General features: G+C 34.5%; 1 protein-coding gene across 3 annotated transcripts in view; it reads left to right on the top strand.

Annotated features, from left to right (window-relative positions):
• The window catches only part of LOC150109456 (trafficking kinesin-binding protein 1-like), a 574,911-nt gene that overhangs the window by 369,976 nt on the left and 186,878 nt on the right, over nt 1-18,057 (top strand). For all 3 annotated transcript variants that reach the window (XM_090413241.1, XM_090413254.1, XM_090413248.1), the window contains 2 exons: nt 9,157-9,273; nt 16,996-17,090. In XM_090413241.1, the coding sequence (XP_090269367.1) occupies nt 9,157-9,273; nt 16,996-17,090 (212 nt within the window). The remainder of the gene's footprint in view (nt 1-9,156; nt 9,274-16,995; nt 17,091-18,057) is intronic.

Genomic DNA, 18,057 nt, shown 5'->3' on the forward strand with positions numbered 1-18,057 from the left:
CTTATTTCTTGCATTTTCTATCTATGTGAATTTGTGCGCATTTTTCTGTTCTTTTTTGTTCTTTGTTCATTATTTGTTCTTTGAATTTATAGACACATTCAGTAACTGGATTATTTAAGCATAATTTCAAAGCTTCCCATTCACTGCTGATATCCTTCTCATCCAGTAAATACCAGAGAATGAAAGATAGTATTCTTCTGAGTTTGTCATAAGTTCAGCATTTAACCTGTTCTGATTGGAACATCGATATAGTCAGCTTGTCTACTTCCCAGGTCAGTACTGAATGATCACTGTCACCAACTGGTAAAAAAACAGTTGCATTCTTATTGAGATCCCTTCTGATACCGTAATCAAATCTAGCACTCTTATTCCTTGAGTTGGTTCTTTCAGATGCTGCTTGAAAAAGTTGTCTTACAATGGCTAAATATAAATTATTCTTCATTCTTATTGCTAGTATTCATCAAGGTAATTTGACAATTCATTTCTTCATCTTCCTCACTGAACTTCCAGGTGTGTAGCAACATCCTTCCATATATTTCATCTGTTAGTCTCCACTTCATTAGATAACCATAAACTCAGTGCTTCATGGGACATTTTTACCATTATTGCTTTCAGAAGTTTCTGTCCTAACTGGATTCAAGTTATCTGATATCATTAATAGTACTCCACCTTCTGTCATTCCTAAAAGTACTATACCTTTTACACTCTATTCCAGTTGCCACATCCAACTCTGAGAGAGCCAGGTTTCACTAATGGCAATGGTTTTAGGCTACAGTATATTTAGCAAAGCAATAAACTTGCCCAGTTTGTTTTTAATGATCCTGGCATATGTGTATAGGCATAACAAGTTACTTTCTCGCTCCCCCACCCCCAATAAGACAAATGAATATCAAAAATCCTTAGGTCTGGCATTCATTGATTTTGCAAAAGACATTTGATTTAATCTCAGCATTAGCTATTTTAGAAGTCCTTAAAAATCAAGAAATTGAAAAAACTTACATTGATATACTTAGTCATCATCATCATCATGCCTATCAAGGATTTAGGCCTAGCATGGCCTGTTCCAGCCTTAGATGTCATAGTTTAAGAGGGCACCCTGGTTTTCTTTTTCCTAATGGCTTGTACTTTAAGGCTTGTCTCGGTAATCTTTTGGTTTTCATTCTTTGAATGTGTTCCATCCATTTATGTTTATATTTTTTAATTTTTTCTATTACTGGTTCTTGGTTTAATTCTTTCATAATTTCTGCGTTTCTTTTGTGATCAAATAGGGTATACTTTGTCGTTTTTCTCATAAACTTCATTTCTGCTGTTATTAATCTTTGTTTGTCTTTTTGTTTTATTGTCCAGATTTCACTTCCATACATTAAGACTGATAGGGCTAATGTATTGTGTACTTTTAGTCTGGTTTGTTTTTGAACTAGGTTTGGTTTAAATATAGAGTTAATTATACCTGTTATTTTTAAATATTTTGCAATTTTTACATTTATATCTTTTTCATTTTCATATGTGATCATACATCCTAGGTAGTTAAATGGATTCACCTGTTCTAAGATCTTGTTATCTATTACTATTTTAGTTCTTGCTAGATCTTGTCCTTTAAAGGCCATAGTTTTTGATTTTTCTGTTGATATTATCATACCATAATCTTTGGCTATCTCATTTAGATCTAAAATAGCTTTCTGTAAGTTATGTTCAGAATTTGTAATTATTATTTGGTCGTCGGCAAAAAGGAGATGTTTAAGTTCAATGTAGGAGAAAGTTTAATTCCTTGATGTAAATTTTTTATTCCATTTTATTATTATTTCATTTAAGTAGATATTAAAAAGAGTTGCTGAGAGGGGACATCCCTGCCTGACCCCTTGGTTTATCTCTCTCGTATATGATAGCTCGTGATTTAATCTTATTTGTATTTGATTATTTTCATATATACTTGTGATAGCTTTTAGGATATTATTTGGTATTTCTTTCTTTTAATATGTTAAATAATATCTTTCTTTTAACTTTGTCAAATACTTTTTCAAAGTCCATAAATGCAATGTGTGTGTTTCTAAATTGTATTCTCTTCTTTTCTCTATTATTAATTTTAGGCAAAAGGTCGGGTCTATACATGATCGTCCTTTTCTAAATCCATTCTGTACTTCTAAAATAAAGTTTTCAGAATATTTCATTAGTTTGCTATTTAGGATTCTGCTATATATTTTGTAACAGGAATTTAGTATACTGATACCTCTATAGTTTTTAGGGTCATCTCTATTACCTTTCTTAAAGATAGGAATCACAATTGCTTTTTTCCATTCTTTTGGGGGGATACCAGTTGAGTAAATTTTATTTAAAAATAATAAGAGTCTTCCTTTGAATCTTGTTCCTGCGTATTTATATAGTTCTGAACCTAGCTTATCTTCTCCAGGTGATTTTCCATTTCTTGTTTCTTTCAGGCTGATTTCTAATTCTTCTTTAGTTATTTCCTTTTCATTTTCATTAATTGTTTGCCAGTTGTCTTTTTTAAAATATTTGTCTGTCCACAATTCTGTGTATTAATTTAGAAATTCTTCTGATTTCAATTTGGTGTTTAATTTTATGTTTTCTTTGGTATCTGCATTTAAGTGTTTTAAAATCTTATATACATTGGGTCTTATTTTATATAAATCATGTTCTAAATTAGAAACAAATTTATTCCATGATTCTCTATGTCCTTTTCTGACTTCTCTTTTAGCTATGGCTCTTATTCTTTTATATTCTATTTCATCTTCTAATCTTTTTACTGCTTAACCATTTGTGATAGGCTTCTTTTTTCTTTTTGATTATTTCTTTGATTGTATCATCCCAGATCTTCAGTTTTTTTCCTTCTATTGAATTTTTTGATCTTTCCTAAGCTTTCATTTGATGCTGCATTTAGTATCATTTTTATATTAAGCCATTCTATTTCTTCATTTTGTTTTATTTTATCTAGATATTGGTTAATTCTTTGTTCATATAGCCATTGTACATTTGTGTCATTCAATAGTCTAGTTTTATAAACAAATGTTTCAAATTTTCTTTCTATTCTTGTTCCTTGTAGCCATTTAGGTGGTAATTTTATTTTAACAAGGAAGTGGTCACTGCTTATTTCATATCCTCTGTGAACAATAACATCTAGTGAAAATTTTGATGTCTTTTCATTTAATATAAAAGAATCTATAATTGATTTCCATTATCTTGCTGCCCAAGTATATTTATTTATGTCTTTATGTTTATAGAAGGAATTCATTATTTTTAGCTTATTATAAACTACAAAGTCAATCAATTTTTTACCCTACCTGTTTAGAGTATGTTTTCCATGTATTCCTATATTATTATTAATTTTCGTGTTTCCAATTCTTGCATTTAAGTCTCCTGATAAATTATGTAATCATTTTTATTTATTTTATTATATATGTTTTGTAGCTGATTATAAAAATCAATATTATTCTGTTCTCTTCCTTCTTCTGGGGCATATAAACCAATTATTGTTAAATAGCCTCTATCTATTTTTATTCTAGCTTCTATTATTCTTTCATTCCATAATTTATAATGTTTTAAACTGTTTTGAAAGGGAGTTATGAATCCAAATCATGACTCCTGCTTGTGCTCTTTGGTCTCTGTCGACTACACTGTATATCACATTAATATTTTCGGTTCTCATAGTTCCTTTTAATTTCTTTTTTGTTTCAGTGATTACTGCTATTTTAAAATTTCTTTCATTTAATAACTGGTCTAATTCTATTTCTTTATATGCTATTCCTGTTACATTCCAGTTTGCTATGTGTATTATTCTTTGTCAATATACTTATAATGTCATATATATATAAATTCAAATGCACCTTTAAAATCAGGAGCACATATGAAATTTCCTATATAAAAAAAAAAAAAGTAAGTTGGACAGGAAGATGCCATTTCACCTAAATTATTTACAGCAGCACTAGAAGAAATTTTTAAAATTGGATTGGAAAAATAGAGGAATTATGGTAAATGGGAAAAAACTAAATGATGATATTGTTCTTTTTGGAAACTCCACATAACTTCAAAAAATGATCACTGAATTGAATGCAGAAAGTAAAAAAGGACAAAACAAAAAGAATGTATAATAAATACATTACCAAAAAAGCCAATACAAATGGAACACCAGGAAATTGCTATAGTAACCTACTATATTTATCTTGGACAAAAGATCACGGTGACTGTAAAGAAAAAAATTATACATAGAATTCAGCTTGGTTGGCTAGCCTTTGGAAAACACTATGAAACACTCAAAGGAAACATCCCAGTCTGCCTTAAAAGAAAAATATTCAACAGTTGTATACTTCCAGTCATGACATATAGAAGTGAAGCATGGACTTTGACTAAAAAATTGCCCAACAAGTTGAGGATTTACCTAGAAGAAAATGGAAGGATCATTACATGGTATTGGCATTCTAGATAGAAAGCTCAATAGTTGGGTCAGAGCCCAGACTAGGGTGAGTGACATTATAACAGCCATTAAGAGATCCAAATGGCAATTTCAGAATGGTATCCTAGAGATAGAAAGAGAGCTATAGGAAGACCAAAGAGATGATGAGAGGATGGGATTAAAGAGATGGCAGGAACTCAGTGGCATAGAAAGGTTCAAGATAAGAATGAATGGAGGAGTTTGTGGAGTGGGGCTTCATCCAGCATTGGACAGAAAATGGCTGCTGCTGATGATGATAATTAGATCTGCAATCTGCTTGACTCGATTGAGGGACTGTCTGTTTTTCATTCCCAGACACATTCAAAATGTTGGGATCCAAAGTGTAGTCTATCCCTTCAGCAGATTCGTGACCATGCTTATTGTATTCTTCTGAGTTTATGCGTGTGCACGTACACACACAGTATTTGCATTCCTCTCAAGATGATCTAGTTTCTCTGACTGCATTAGGTCCCATTCCATTAAATTTCTCTAGGTACCTTATGCCATAGCCTCGCTTTTCCCATCATGGAGACAAATTTCAATGATTATAACTATGCTATCACGTACGGGGAAGCCGACATGACTCTTGATTTGGAAATGATGTCAGAGTTGAGAAATGAGCAAATCATTCCACCCATTACATCATTATATATTAATATCATCCAATGTAATTTAAATGGTATCATTACTCCAGCAAGCAAAGAAAAACCAAATGAACTATTATAGCTGACAAACATGATGCTGATATTATCTGCATCCAGTAAACCAAACTTCAACAAACCAGACTAAACATTAAAAACTATGATATCATACGACAAGATAGGCATACTGACCAAAATGGAGGAGGGCTTCTGACACTAATCCGAAATTTGTCATATAAAGTTGTTGAACGAGACATAGTAGCAGAAGGAACTAAAATACAAGGAATCCAAATACTGGAACCAAGTAAAAGGCCATTAAACATACTCAATTGTTATCATCCTCCTAACAAACCTGGACCAAATCTTTCCAGCCTATCCCATCTCATTGAAGAAAACTTCATTATCTTAGGAGGCATGAATAGCAAACACTTGTTATGGGGGTTCTGAGGAAATAAACTCAAGAGGAGAAAATCTGAGTAATTTCTTAGATGACACAGGACTAATAACTCTCAACAGTGACGAATCCAGTTATCTCTTCTTATGTACAAAAAATGCCCTAGCTATTACTGCAGTGTCTCCAGATCTTCATGACAAAGCTATTTGGTCTGTTTTGGAACCAGTAGGAAGCGATCATACCCCAATATTAACTAATTCAAAAATGACCAAACCCACCCAAAAAAGAAAATATCATTGGAACTTCCAAAAGGCAAATTGGGAGAAATACAAGTATGAAGTAAACAAAATGCCGAAAGATCACGCATACCATGATGACCTAGACAAAGACTACATAACTTGGAAGAATGCTATCCTAATGGCAGCATAGAAAATTATCCCAAAGGGCTATAGGAGAAAAGTTATTTCAAACTAACTACACAAAGGTTCACCAGGAACTTGCCAGTAAAATAACTAAAAGAAATGAATTGTTTAACATCTTAAAAATATTAAGCTCACCAGAAACCAAGATTGAGTACAACAAGACAAATGCTGAAATTAAACAAAAATATAACACATTACAAAGAACTAGGTGGCAAGAATTTTGCCACAACTTAAATCCAAACACTTCAGATACCAAACTTTGGAAACTGACTGCTAATTTACAAAGAGACATACCAAAGGCAAGTGAGACTGACATGCTAAAAGCCCTGGATGGAAATATCGAAATTGGAGACGGGGATATCGCAAATACCTTGGCCTTTCATTTTCAAAATATAAGCAAATTAAAGATGAATACTAGCAAAGACCATCAAATATCAAAACAGGCTTGACAGCAGAAAAACTCTGCAAATTCTCCAAAATATAAAAACAAATTATTCTGGGATCCATTAACAATCTCTGAATTGAGAAATGCTTTGGAGAGACTAGATATAAATAAATCAAATGGACTAGATAACATACAAGGAATTATAATCAAACATCCTCCTCCCCTAGCCCTAGATTGGTACTTTGCCTATACAACAATAGTCTAAAACAAGGAAAAGCTCCAAAAGACTGGAAGACAGCCACAATCATACCAATTTTGAAGTTTTTAAGCCCACTCATTTTTTCCACCTACTTAAACAATTTAGACAAATATATAAATAAAGAAACAAAGATAGCTATGTTTGTTGATGATTTGGTCCCATTCTCAGCTCACAACAACTTAGAAACAGCAGAAGATCACTTAAACAAAGCTATTGAAAGTTTATTTACATACTGTGAAAAATCAAAAATCAAAATTAACACTACTAAATCAGAAATTTGTGTATTTTATCATTAATAACCACCTCAGAAAGTGGAGAAAGATTAAGTAAACAATCAACTAATTACATTTAATGCAAACCCCAAATACCTTGGGGTTACTCTGGATCAATCACTAAGCTTGAATAAACATAGTAACACTGTTGGTCAGAACAGAAACAAGACTAAATATCATGTTTGAAAAGTATTGAATAATATTATGAAAAGTATCTCTGATAGAGAGTGGGGAGCCGATGCTAAAACCTTAAAAGCCACATGTACCACTATTATCCAATGCATAATGGAATATGCTTCGTCCATCTGAATGCAAACATCACAAACCAGTTTAGACAAGCGTATAAAAATTCAGAAAAATGCAGCTAGAATCATAAGTGGACTAAGGAATACAACTCCTGGAAAAATAGCACAATTCGAATCCAACCTTGTTCCTTTAAAAAATTAGATGGCAAGAAAATCTTACTAAATTTGTAGAAAAAAAGAGCCAACCTTGCACATCATGGGACAAGTGAACTTTTTAAAAAGTGGCAACCAACAAACAGAATAAAGAAAAAATCGACAATGCATAAAATCATGGAAAATAAAATAGCCAACTACCCAGCATTTCCTCCAAATCGAGACAGGAAAAATATAGTTATTAATTTTGAAATAGGGAAACATGAGAAAAAAAAAGCCTAGAAAACCCTGAAGTCTTGAGATTATTAGCTCTTTCAAAAATAATGAAATATGGACCTGACTCAATAAAGATCTACATGGATGGTTCCAAAAATTCACATGGCAATTCTGGGGTGGCATACTCATTTATGGTTCTCAAAATAAAGAGCTAAAAACAACCAACAGTATAGGATTCAACTCATACCATGCAGAATTAATAGCCATTAACATAGCACTGTAGCATTTGGATAAACAAAACCCAAAGGAATTTCTATTTTTCACAGGTTCCTTAGCAGCCCTTGAAGCTATTAAAACTGCTAGCCATCAAGAAATACTTAGAGACATAGCAAAAAACATGTGGAATTAAAGGGAAATGAAACTGCAGATGAAGTAGCAAAAATGGCTGCAACATCATGATACCACATGATCTTTTTTAAAACTACTTAAAAAGAAAGCATAAAAAGGATGATTCTCCAGCACATGACTTACCACTGGTATTCAGCAGAAAAACTAAGAGCTACCGTCGTGCCACTACCATGGTCTCTTGCCTCAAGACCGGTCATGCAAGACCAATCAAGTTTAGCAACAGCATAAGAGTCTTCTCCATCTGCAAAATCTGTAACATTGGGGAAGCAACACCATTGCATTTACTAACTTGTATGAATATTTCTAAATGTGAACTTTATAACAACCCAGAAAAGGTGCTGTATAAAATACATGAATTTGACTTCTATGATCTGGTGTAATAATACCAGGGATAATGTGGATATGAAAGGCATAATAATAATCCTTTCATATCCACTCGTACTCTATTTATCACCATTTAAATCATTACCTTTGTCACATTCTTTATTTTAGCTCCTGGGAAGTTTAATATTGTGACTCCAAGTGCAAATTTAATTATTGAGTCACTGTACCATATTACTTCTTTTCTGGTATTTTTCTTCTTTTATTTTCAACAACAAAGGTGCTTATTTAGTCTCATGATAACTTTTGTGATGTTAGATCATCAAAATAATAACTGTTATAGATTCAGTTCTAGTCATGATTAAAGTAACTCTTTCTAGACTTTTTTTTTCTGCTAATTCACAATCATTCAGTCCCTCACCTCACCCAGGCAAGTTGCCTCCCCCCCCAATTCTCTTGAGTGTTTAACTGCACAACTCAGGAATATTGACTATAGAACTCGCACCATTTCATAAAAAGTAATACCAGGTAGTTGTTTGCTGTAATCTCATTACCATATGTCTACAAATCAGTGATGATAACTCAATTCTAACTTCTGAAAGTTGGTAGGCAAATTGTGTAGACCTACAAACTACCAGAAGTTAGAACTAAAAGAGTTCTGCCTATTCCCTTTAAGGAATGAAAAGGCATTAGAGGATAAAGGAGGATGTTTTCAACTTTCATTTCGATTTGTTGGTGTTGGTTATACTTCGTGACTGAGTTATTCATGAAAGCAAATTCAGCATTTTGAACAGGAGCAGTAGCCATTTTAAAAAACAATGTCAGTAATTTTCACTTTATCTAATCTTTGATTTACACATAATTACAATCTAAGAAGTATTCTCTCAAAAACAACAAACAAAGTGAAACTTACAAGAAATCATATAGCCTACTTATTTTGCAATAAGGAGCTATTTTAAAACAATGAAGCTTTATCAATTTTTTCAACTTTTGCAGAAAGAAAGAGATCTTGAACTTGCTGCACGTATTGGTCAATCACTTCTAGAGCAAAATAAAATCCTCCGTCAAAGAAATGAACAATTAGAACAAGAACTTGTCATAGCCAATGACACGGTAGGTAGTGATGGATTATCATTATTTTCATAAACGAGTTTTTACTCTTTATATACTATATTCATTCATTCACTGTACCAGCGAATAAATGTTTTAAATGGTTTTTAGAAAGCAGAACACACCTAAGTAATCTGACTTCTCAAACATAATTCTGATAATCATAGCAGTCAGTGTGCAGTAAAACTCATGTTTCCAGAGATAGAGAGGGACCTTTCTATTTTTGTATGATGCTAACTCGTCTTCAGTTGAAGAGTTAACTCTATTAGTTGGATTTACTTAACTGCCTACTAGTTATTGCAATGCAAACATTGATAACTAAATTGACTTGCATCATGAGTATTTCATTTGCTAACTTCTTCAGGATTAAAAAAAAAAATCAGTGTAATTACTTGCAGTTAATCTGGCAAGCATATCATACTAATATTAAAAGATGCACAGTTCTCCGATTCTATCGATTTTTTACAACTAAACACTTGTTAAAGGTTAGGGTGGTTCTCCAAATCTATAGATTTTTACAGCCAAATACTTTTTAAAGGTTATGGTGGAAAAGGTTAGGTTCTGGAAAATTGCCATATGTAATTTTCCAAAAAGTCTAATTTTTGAAACAACTTCTTTTTAAGGTGATGATTTGCTTAAATGTATATTAGTTCCTTTTCATCTAAGTTTTAATGTTATTAAATACTATCAAGACAGTATTAATAATAAGCTGTTTCATAACTGACTAATGTTGCAATGGATTTTAAACCACCATCATCAAAACACAAATTATGTCATGATACAGTGTAGGAAACAATTTAAATTGTAATGGGGAAAATACTTAAATTCCTAACTTCACACTCTCTGACATTGGATAAATTGATCTTAGACTGACTGTCACCCAAATGTTAGCTAAATTAATGCAGACATACTTGTTGAGGTTAGAAAGTGCCAAAATAGCAATTCCTCTGGCTAAATTCTATTTGCAATATCAGAAAATAAAGCACTCAACAAGACTCTCAAACCTTTATCTTGCTGTGCTTTGTTAGATGATGTGTTTTCCAAATACATTAGATTTCTTTTTTAATTTATCTAAACAGCTAGAACCCTAAAATACACTGCACATTAGAAAAAGAAATAACTGTGTGCCCTTTTTTGACACATTTACATTGTCTTTCTGTTTAGAGAAAGCCAATTCACATACTAGAAAATACTTCCATCAATTATACTGTCATTTATTCTAATAATATTGGATCCTCAAAACACTAACTTATTTGCTTCAAAAGTGTAGCTACCTTTGCCACACTGTTTTAGCCAATGGATACAGTTCCTATAAAATACACTGCTCAACAAAATTAACAAAACACTTGGAAAGTGTAGTGTAATATGCCTTCAGTATGTCCAACAACCACTATCTCAGAGAATCAAAAACACTAACTTATTTGCTTCAAAAGTGTAGCTACCTTTGCCACACTGTTTTAGCCAATGGATACAGTTCCTATAAAATACACTGCTCAACAAAATTAACAAAACACTTGGAAAGTGTAGTGTAATATGCCTTCAGTATGTCCAACAACCACTATCTCAGAGAATCATAATGATAATGACTTGCACAAAACAGGAATGAACTTTTATAGTTGCAACCTTGTTTTTGTGTGTGTGTGTGTGTGTGTGTGTGTATATACACACACACACACACTGGGGGGCTTTTCCCCATGGTGCCTACCCCCCAGTTCCAGGCTGGTAAGACAAAAAACATGATATAAAAATGTTTCAAATTTTGGCTTATCTTTTTATATATAGAGAGTAGATATAATATATCAAACAATTTTGTAAACTTGGTTTTAATCCTTTTTTCCCAAATAAGCAAACAAGCAAGTAAGTCAAGTTTGCACCTGAAGTATTTTCAGGTCTGAGGCAACCTGTGGTAAAGGTGGAATAAGCTCTGATCACTTTCCTTAGTATCTTCCATAATGCAAAGCACATCTCCTTGCAGACATGTATGATGCTATGCATTAAGGTCGAAACTGGTCTGGGTAGTGGCCCTTCCATGCATAGCATCATACATGTCTGCAAGGAGATGTGCTTTGCATTATGGAAGATACTAAAGAAAGTGATCAGAGTATCATGTCGCTATTGTGACATGATAATCCAGTTTTTTGTGCCTAAATTGCAAGATATGGATGTGGACGACATGTGGTTTCAACAAGACGGTTCCACATGCAATACAGCCCAAGAAACGATTCAATTACTGCATGAGTCATTTCCTGGTCGTGTAATTTCCCATTTTGGTGATCAGAATTGGCCGCCCAGATCATGTGACTTAACGCCATTGGGCTTTTTTCTTTGGGATTTTTTGAAGTCTAAGGTTTATGCCAACAAGTCCACGACCACCCATGCCTTGAAGGAGGAAATTGAGCGCTGTATCAACGAAATTCAGCCACATTTATGCAAAACAGTCATGGAAAATTTCGACAAAAGAGTGCATATGTGCCAGCAAAGCCGTGGAGGCCATTTACCCGATATGCTATTCCATGCATAACCCTATACTGTATACTTTATGAATCAATAAGAAATTACAATTTTTAATTAAAAACCTGTGTTTTCTATCAAAATTACTTCTTGTGTGAATTTTGGGACACCCTATATTAGCAAAATTCTTAGAAATATCTTAGTGAGAGACAGAGGTTAAGAGAAAGCTAGCCTGTTAACATATGAAGATATTCCTAGATTTTGAACTATGTTTTTGCTCAAAATAATGAGAAATCTTCAACAAAATTATAATCTCCTTTGCACTTTCTCACATAAAAATCATACAACTACACATGTGCTTCCAATAAAGTCCAAATGAACAATTAAAATCTTGTGGACTGATATTTCAGATGCCTTGCAACTTCAGATTGTTGTTTTCTACTCTATATTTCTTTTAAAATTGGAAATGCTTGTTTCCAATGGAAATTTCATATCTATTATGTACTACTATATTTCTACCTTTTCACTGTGGCATGAATGTTTGTTAAAGCCTTTAGGTGACTAATGATTTATCACTTGCTATAAGACTAACATTCTGCTTGTTAGAGGAAAAGCATCTCTGCAGCCAAGCTTAGGTGTCGGAAGTTATTCATCTATGTTTTATTGGTATTAAACAACACTGAGACAGTATAAATAATAAATAAGACATTATTTTGCTGGATTTTAAACACCAGCATCATCGGAGTACAAACTACCATCACAACACACAAGCATCACTAAAAGTGTACAAAACAATTCAAATTGTAATGGAAAGACGATGTCCTAACTTGGTGTCTTCTAACATTTGGTAGATCAACTCCAACCACAACTGTAAAAACATGTTCTTACTGTTTCCATGACGGTCTCCAAATTTTAGGTAAATTAATAAAGACATACTTTTTAAGGTTACACAAGAGTTTTACTGTCATTGACCCTCTAAAAATAGTCTCTCCAACTTGTAATGTCTTCTATATAACACATGACTTCTCTTCCATATAATCCTGTTTGAAGCAGTGCACAAGTGTGGTCTGCCATCCCTAACTTGCAATAATGATCATAGTAGATATAATACTTGTGTTCTGAGGAAAGATGTTAATACAACTTCCTATTGGTCTGTAATAGATGAACTTTCAGTCACAGTGTACTTCACAGACTCCAGAACATGACAGACAATGGAGCGTGTCTTTTGGTGAATGGATGAGGGTTGATAGTTTGAAGAGTTGTTTAAATGTGGTGTGTATTAAATCTAGTGTGTTGGATTATATGTGTGCTAGATTTAGTAGCAGTTACCGGAACAGATACTCTGTTTCTGTGACTACTCCTCTTGGTAATTCAGACCACAATCTCATCCAAGTTTTGTCTCTGGTGGAATGTCCTTCCCTCAGCCATTTACAACTTTGAATGCTATGGCATTATAACAATGCCAAGTGAGAGGATGCGTGACTTTTACTCTTCCTTTCTAGGTCAGACTACCATTTTCTTTTCATTTTTCAGATCCAATGTTGTGTGGATTATTTCTGCAGGAAATAATCCCTATTGGAATTCAACCTTTCAGATTCTTCACCTCGTTCAAATTTCCCAACCCATATCTAAAGCACGGTTCTCCAAGAAAAGCAAACAGTCTTTCACAAGTGGCTTGAGACCAAAACACCAGCTTCATTCACAACCTACAGCAGTTGGCTGCAACATTTATAAAACCACCATTAAAAAGAGCAAGGCTAAATTCAGCAAGGATAAATGTAGAAAACTTATTGATGTCTTGGCTTCATTCTCCTCTTAAAAACCCCTACCTAGATCACTATGGCAAATGAATTACCTCTTTCTTTGTTTAGAACACTGCACTTCATGCTTCCTGTGACCTTATACCAAAAAAAAAATCAGTAGAATGTTGAATAACTTGGATACCACAAAGGCAGCCAGACTTGATGGAATCCTGCCCACTGTGCTCAAGAGATGTGTTCCTGAACTAACACCTTTTCTCTATCATCTATTCACTAAACTTTTCTTCAGAATGGAAGAAAGATTATATAGTACCAGTTCCCCCAAAAAAAGGAGATAAATGTTTATCATCAAGCTATCGACCTATTGCTCTTACATCAGTTTTGTCTAAAGTAATGGAGAAGGTTATCAATGGTCGACCTCAACACTTTGATCCATTTGGAATCCAAAACCTTATATAAGATACAAGCAATTTTATAAACTTGGTTTTAATCCTTTTTTCCCAAGTAAGCAAACAAGCAAGTAAGTCAAGTTTGCACCTGAAGTATTTTCAGGTCTGAGGCAACTCGTGGTAAAGGTGGAATAAGCTCTGATCACTTTCCTTAGTATCTCCCATAATGCAGAGCACATCTCCTTGCTTCACATTCAGACATATTTTAGTAATTGCTCCTTGTTTTTGTATTTAATATCTCAAACTAAATATCCCAAAAGGCGCAGTATAATATAAATATTAGGGACACTAAGGGGAGAAATAGCTTAAATATTTGTATTTTGGGGTGATATCTCGTACATAGATAAAAGTTGAATATAGATAAGCAGAATTTCACTAGATAGAATAATAATCATAAATTGGGACACAACAGCACTCAACAGGAGAACTGCACTAAGCAAATTGTATTTGAAGAAAGCTCTTTTTGTGAAGGAGTAAAGTTGCAAACTTGGATGTCTTGTAATGTCTCAAAGACATCATCTAGGTGATTTCATGTGGGAAAGAATTACTGATATTGCCAGAGAGTTTGGAATCTCACACAGTGCTGTATCCAGGCTCTGGGCAGTGTTTCATACCAATGGAATGTGTTCCAGATATTTGCTAAGAAGTCACCTTCACTCTACCATGTAGCATGAAGGCAGATTTTGATGTATCAAAAGCAAAATGTAATCGATGCACCATGGAAGGTCAGCTCCATTCAAACAATATGCAGATATCTCAACAAACCGTTTGACAGGATACCACATGGAATTCTAATCCGTAAACTACAACATATGGGAATGGATATGGGGTTGGTGAGATGGATAGCTGGGTGGTTGATGGAGAGATATCAAAGAGTAGTTTATTCAGGAGTAGAGTCCAAAAAACGGCCTGTGACTAGTGGTGTGCCACAGGGTTCTGTTCTTGGACCACTGCTGTTTAATCTGTTCATTAACGATATAGGGAATGGTTTAAGTGGGACAGTTCATTTGTTCGCTGATGATGCAAAGTTGGGTAGGGCGATAGTGAATGCAGAAGATGTCAAAGTCTTGCAAGATGACTTAGATAGATTGGAGTTCTGGACTAAGGAGAATGGATGTCAATTTAATGTGACAAAATGTAAGGTTATGCATTTCGGAGTGAAAAGATTAGCAGCAGTATACCACATTGGTGGAACTGTACTCCAAGAGATTGATGAGGCCAGGGACTTGGGAGTGTTGGTGGATAGGGAGATGAAGTTTAGGGGGCACATTGCGAAAGTAGCTAAATCAGCTCATCAACTCACTTGGTTGTTGAAAAATACCTTGACGAGCAGAGAAAAACAAGTTATTGTACCTCTGTACCGAGCCCTGATAAGACCTCATCTCGACTACTGTGCCCAGATTTGGTCACCTCGGTTCCTTCTTGATGGGGAGGAGGTTGAGAGGATCCAGAGGCGAGTGACTAAGATGATAGCAGGTCTATGGAATGAACCATATGAGAACAGGTTGAAGATTTGTGGGTTGCAGAAACTAGTTGATAGGGGAAAAAGGGGAGATATGATTGAGACATTCAAATTGCTAAAAGGATTCTATAGGATTAATTCAGATGATATTTTTGAGATCAGGACTGGTGGTGGGAGAACTAGGGGACACCCATGGAAGCTGGGCAAGAGCGTGGTTAGCAGGGGTGTTAGAGCTGGGTTCTTTACTTTTAGAGTGGTAAATGAGTGGAATAAGCTGCCAGAGTCTGTTGTGGGTGCTATGACAGTGAGCGAGTTCAAGGCAAGGTATGATAGATACTGTGAGAATGTTGAACAGCTGTGTGAACATGATGTTTAGGGCCTCCCTCGATGAGTCTAAGGACTCCTGGAGTAGCCCGTGGTAATAATAATAATAATAACCGTGGCAAGACGTCTGCGACAAGTAGGCCAATATGCCCGATGGCCTGCAGCCTGCATTCCGTTATCCACAGCTAATCATAGAACATGTTTTCAATGGTGTTGTATCCATAACGATTGGACAAGACAGCATTGGGCTAATGTATACTAACTCATGCTTTACAGATGCAAGTTGTTTTAGTCTTTCCTCCGATTCTAGACAGCACTTGATCTGGTATGAAAATGACACTGCTTAGCATCGCAAGAATGTTCTTGAAAGAGATAGATACAGCAGTGCTGTGGTGTGAGGAGGCATTATGCTTAATGGATGCACCGAACTACAAGTGCTTGTAAAAGGGACTGTGACTGGTGAACGATATTACAATGAAGTTCATCAACATCATGTTCAATTGTTCCATGGTGCTGTAGATTAAGAATTCCTTTTTTATGGATGACATTGTCATGCCACGTTGTACACGTGAAGTGGAGATACTTCTGGAGACCTAGGATATCTATGAAATTGATTGGCCAGCATGCTCCCCAGATCTCAGCCCAATAGAACACATTTGGGATGCAATAGAGAGAGGCATTGCTGCTCGAAATTCCCCTTCAGAAAACAAACAAGGTCTTATCCTTGCTCTGAAGGAGGAGTGGACTACTTTGCCTCAAGAACTCCTGAATCACTTGATATACTAGGCATGGTATGATGTTATGAGAGCTAAATCGCAGTTCGGTGTGGACATATTCCATACTGAAATGTCTCTGTGCATAGTTTTCTGTAAGCATTATGCATTAATTCCTTAATTACATCCTTAGGAAATTTGTAACTTTTGCCTAAGTATATTGCAATTTAATTTGAAATTTATGACATGTTATGTGTAATATAATTAATTAGTATGCTGGCAATAAATTTATGTCCACATTTCGCTGTAGTCATGAAAAATTTTTTCATATACAGGTAAAAATGTAATTAGTCCTTAGTTTTTGGACACCAACCTATTTGTTGAGCAAATAGGTCTCTGGTTATTTGCTGTATGGACCATCTGAAACTTTGGTTTACTTTCCTCACCTCTGCATAATTTAAAGTTGTACTATTGCTGAATAAATTGAGTTTTGATAATATTTCTGTTGTGAAATTGTATTCAAAATAAGTATGTGAATATTTGCAGTTTCTTTTTATTTCTTTCAGGTTACCCAATTAAGGCATGATTTATCCATGAAAAATGGACTCTTACAAATTTATAGTCAAGACTTGGACACAGATTCAGAAGCTGGATCACCTCTGTAAGTGGTTGGACTCTTGTTGGACTGCATGTGAAAAGGGATATATATATATATATAATTAAAGTAAATATGATGGAGGAGGGTTTAACTGTGCTGGACAAAGCTGAGCATTGCTTTTATGCTAGCTCACCACTCCTCCTTCAGAGCAAGGATAAGGCCTTGTTTGTTTTCTGGAGGGGAATTTCGAGCAGCAATACTTCTCACCTTGTGCTGATTTTCATAATGTTAGATTGGCAGAAGAAAGATTCACAATTTGATTGTGAACTAAAGGGGCAGGATCCTTTAGTTACTGACTAAAGGGACCCCCTCCCCCCTCCCGCTGCACAAAGTCTTTCTTCTGGTCCTTGAGTTACTGGAATCTTTGGTGCAAGGTGACTAAGGTTTTCTTTCTTAAAAAACAACAGCAATTAACCCTGCATCTTAAGCATACTTCTTCCTCAACTGTACAGTAAATTCATGAATAATACTAGTAAGAATTAAAAACATGTGATGTAGCTATAGTCTGTTGTAATTTTGTATCTTCAATTAGTACTAGTAAAAATGCACTCAATTACTATGGTAACAAAGGGTATAAGAACACTGGCCATCCACTGATTACTAAAAGCAGGGTGAAAGAGTGATCTACTTCATTTGAGAAATAAAAAAAAGACATTACAGGATTTATTTTTTATTCCCTTGTGCAGTTGAAATAGTGTTCACAAGTCACATAAAAGTAATAATGTGAAAAATGATTAATGGCACCCTATCAGTTTTGATTTGCATGTAAAATGATACAAAATTCATATACATGTATAGCTCATTGTCAGGGCTTGAAAAATTTTGTGTTGGCTCACCAGTCAGGCAAATATCTCATCAGATCTCAGCTTAGCTTGGGTGTACTCTACTGAAGTCTCTTAATGTATCATAGCCAGATGTTTAATCCCAGATCTGATCACTTTAATACTTTCTTTAATGCTATGGCTGCTTT

Source organism: Typopeltis vanoorti, chromosome 2, assembly GCF_054136105.1.
Source record: "Typopeltis vanoorti isolate ZY-2024b chromosome 2, IOZ_Tvanoo_1.0, whole genome shotgun sequence".
NCBI classification, from domain to species: domain Eukaryota; kingdom Metazoa; phylum Arthropoda; class Arachnida; order Uropygi; family Thelyphonidae; genus Typopeltis; species Typopeltis vanoorti.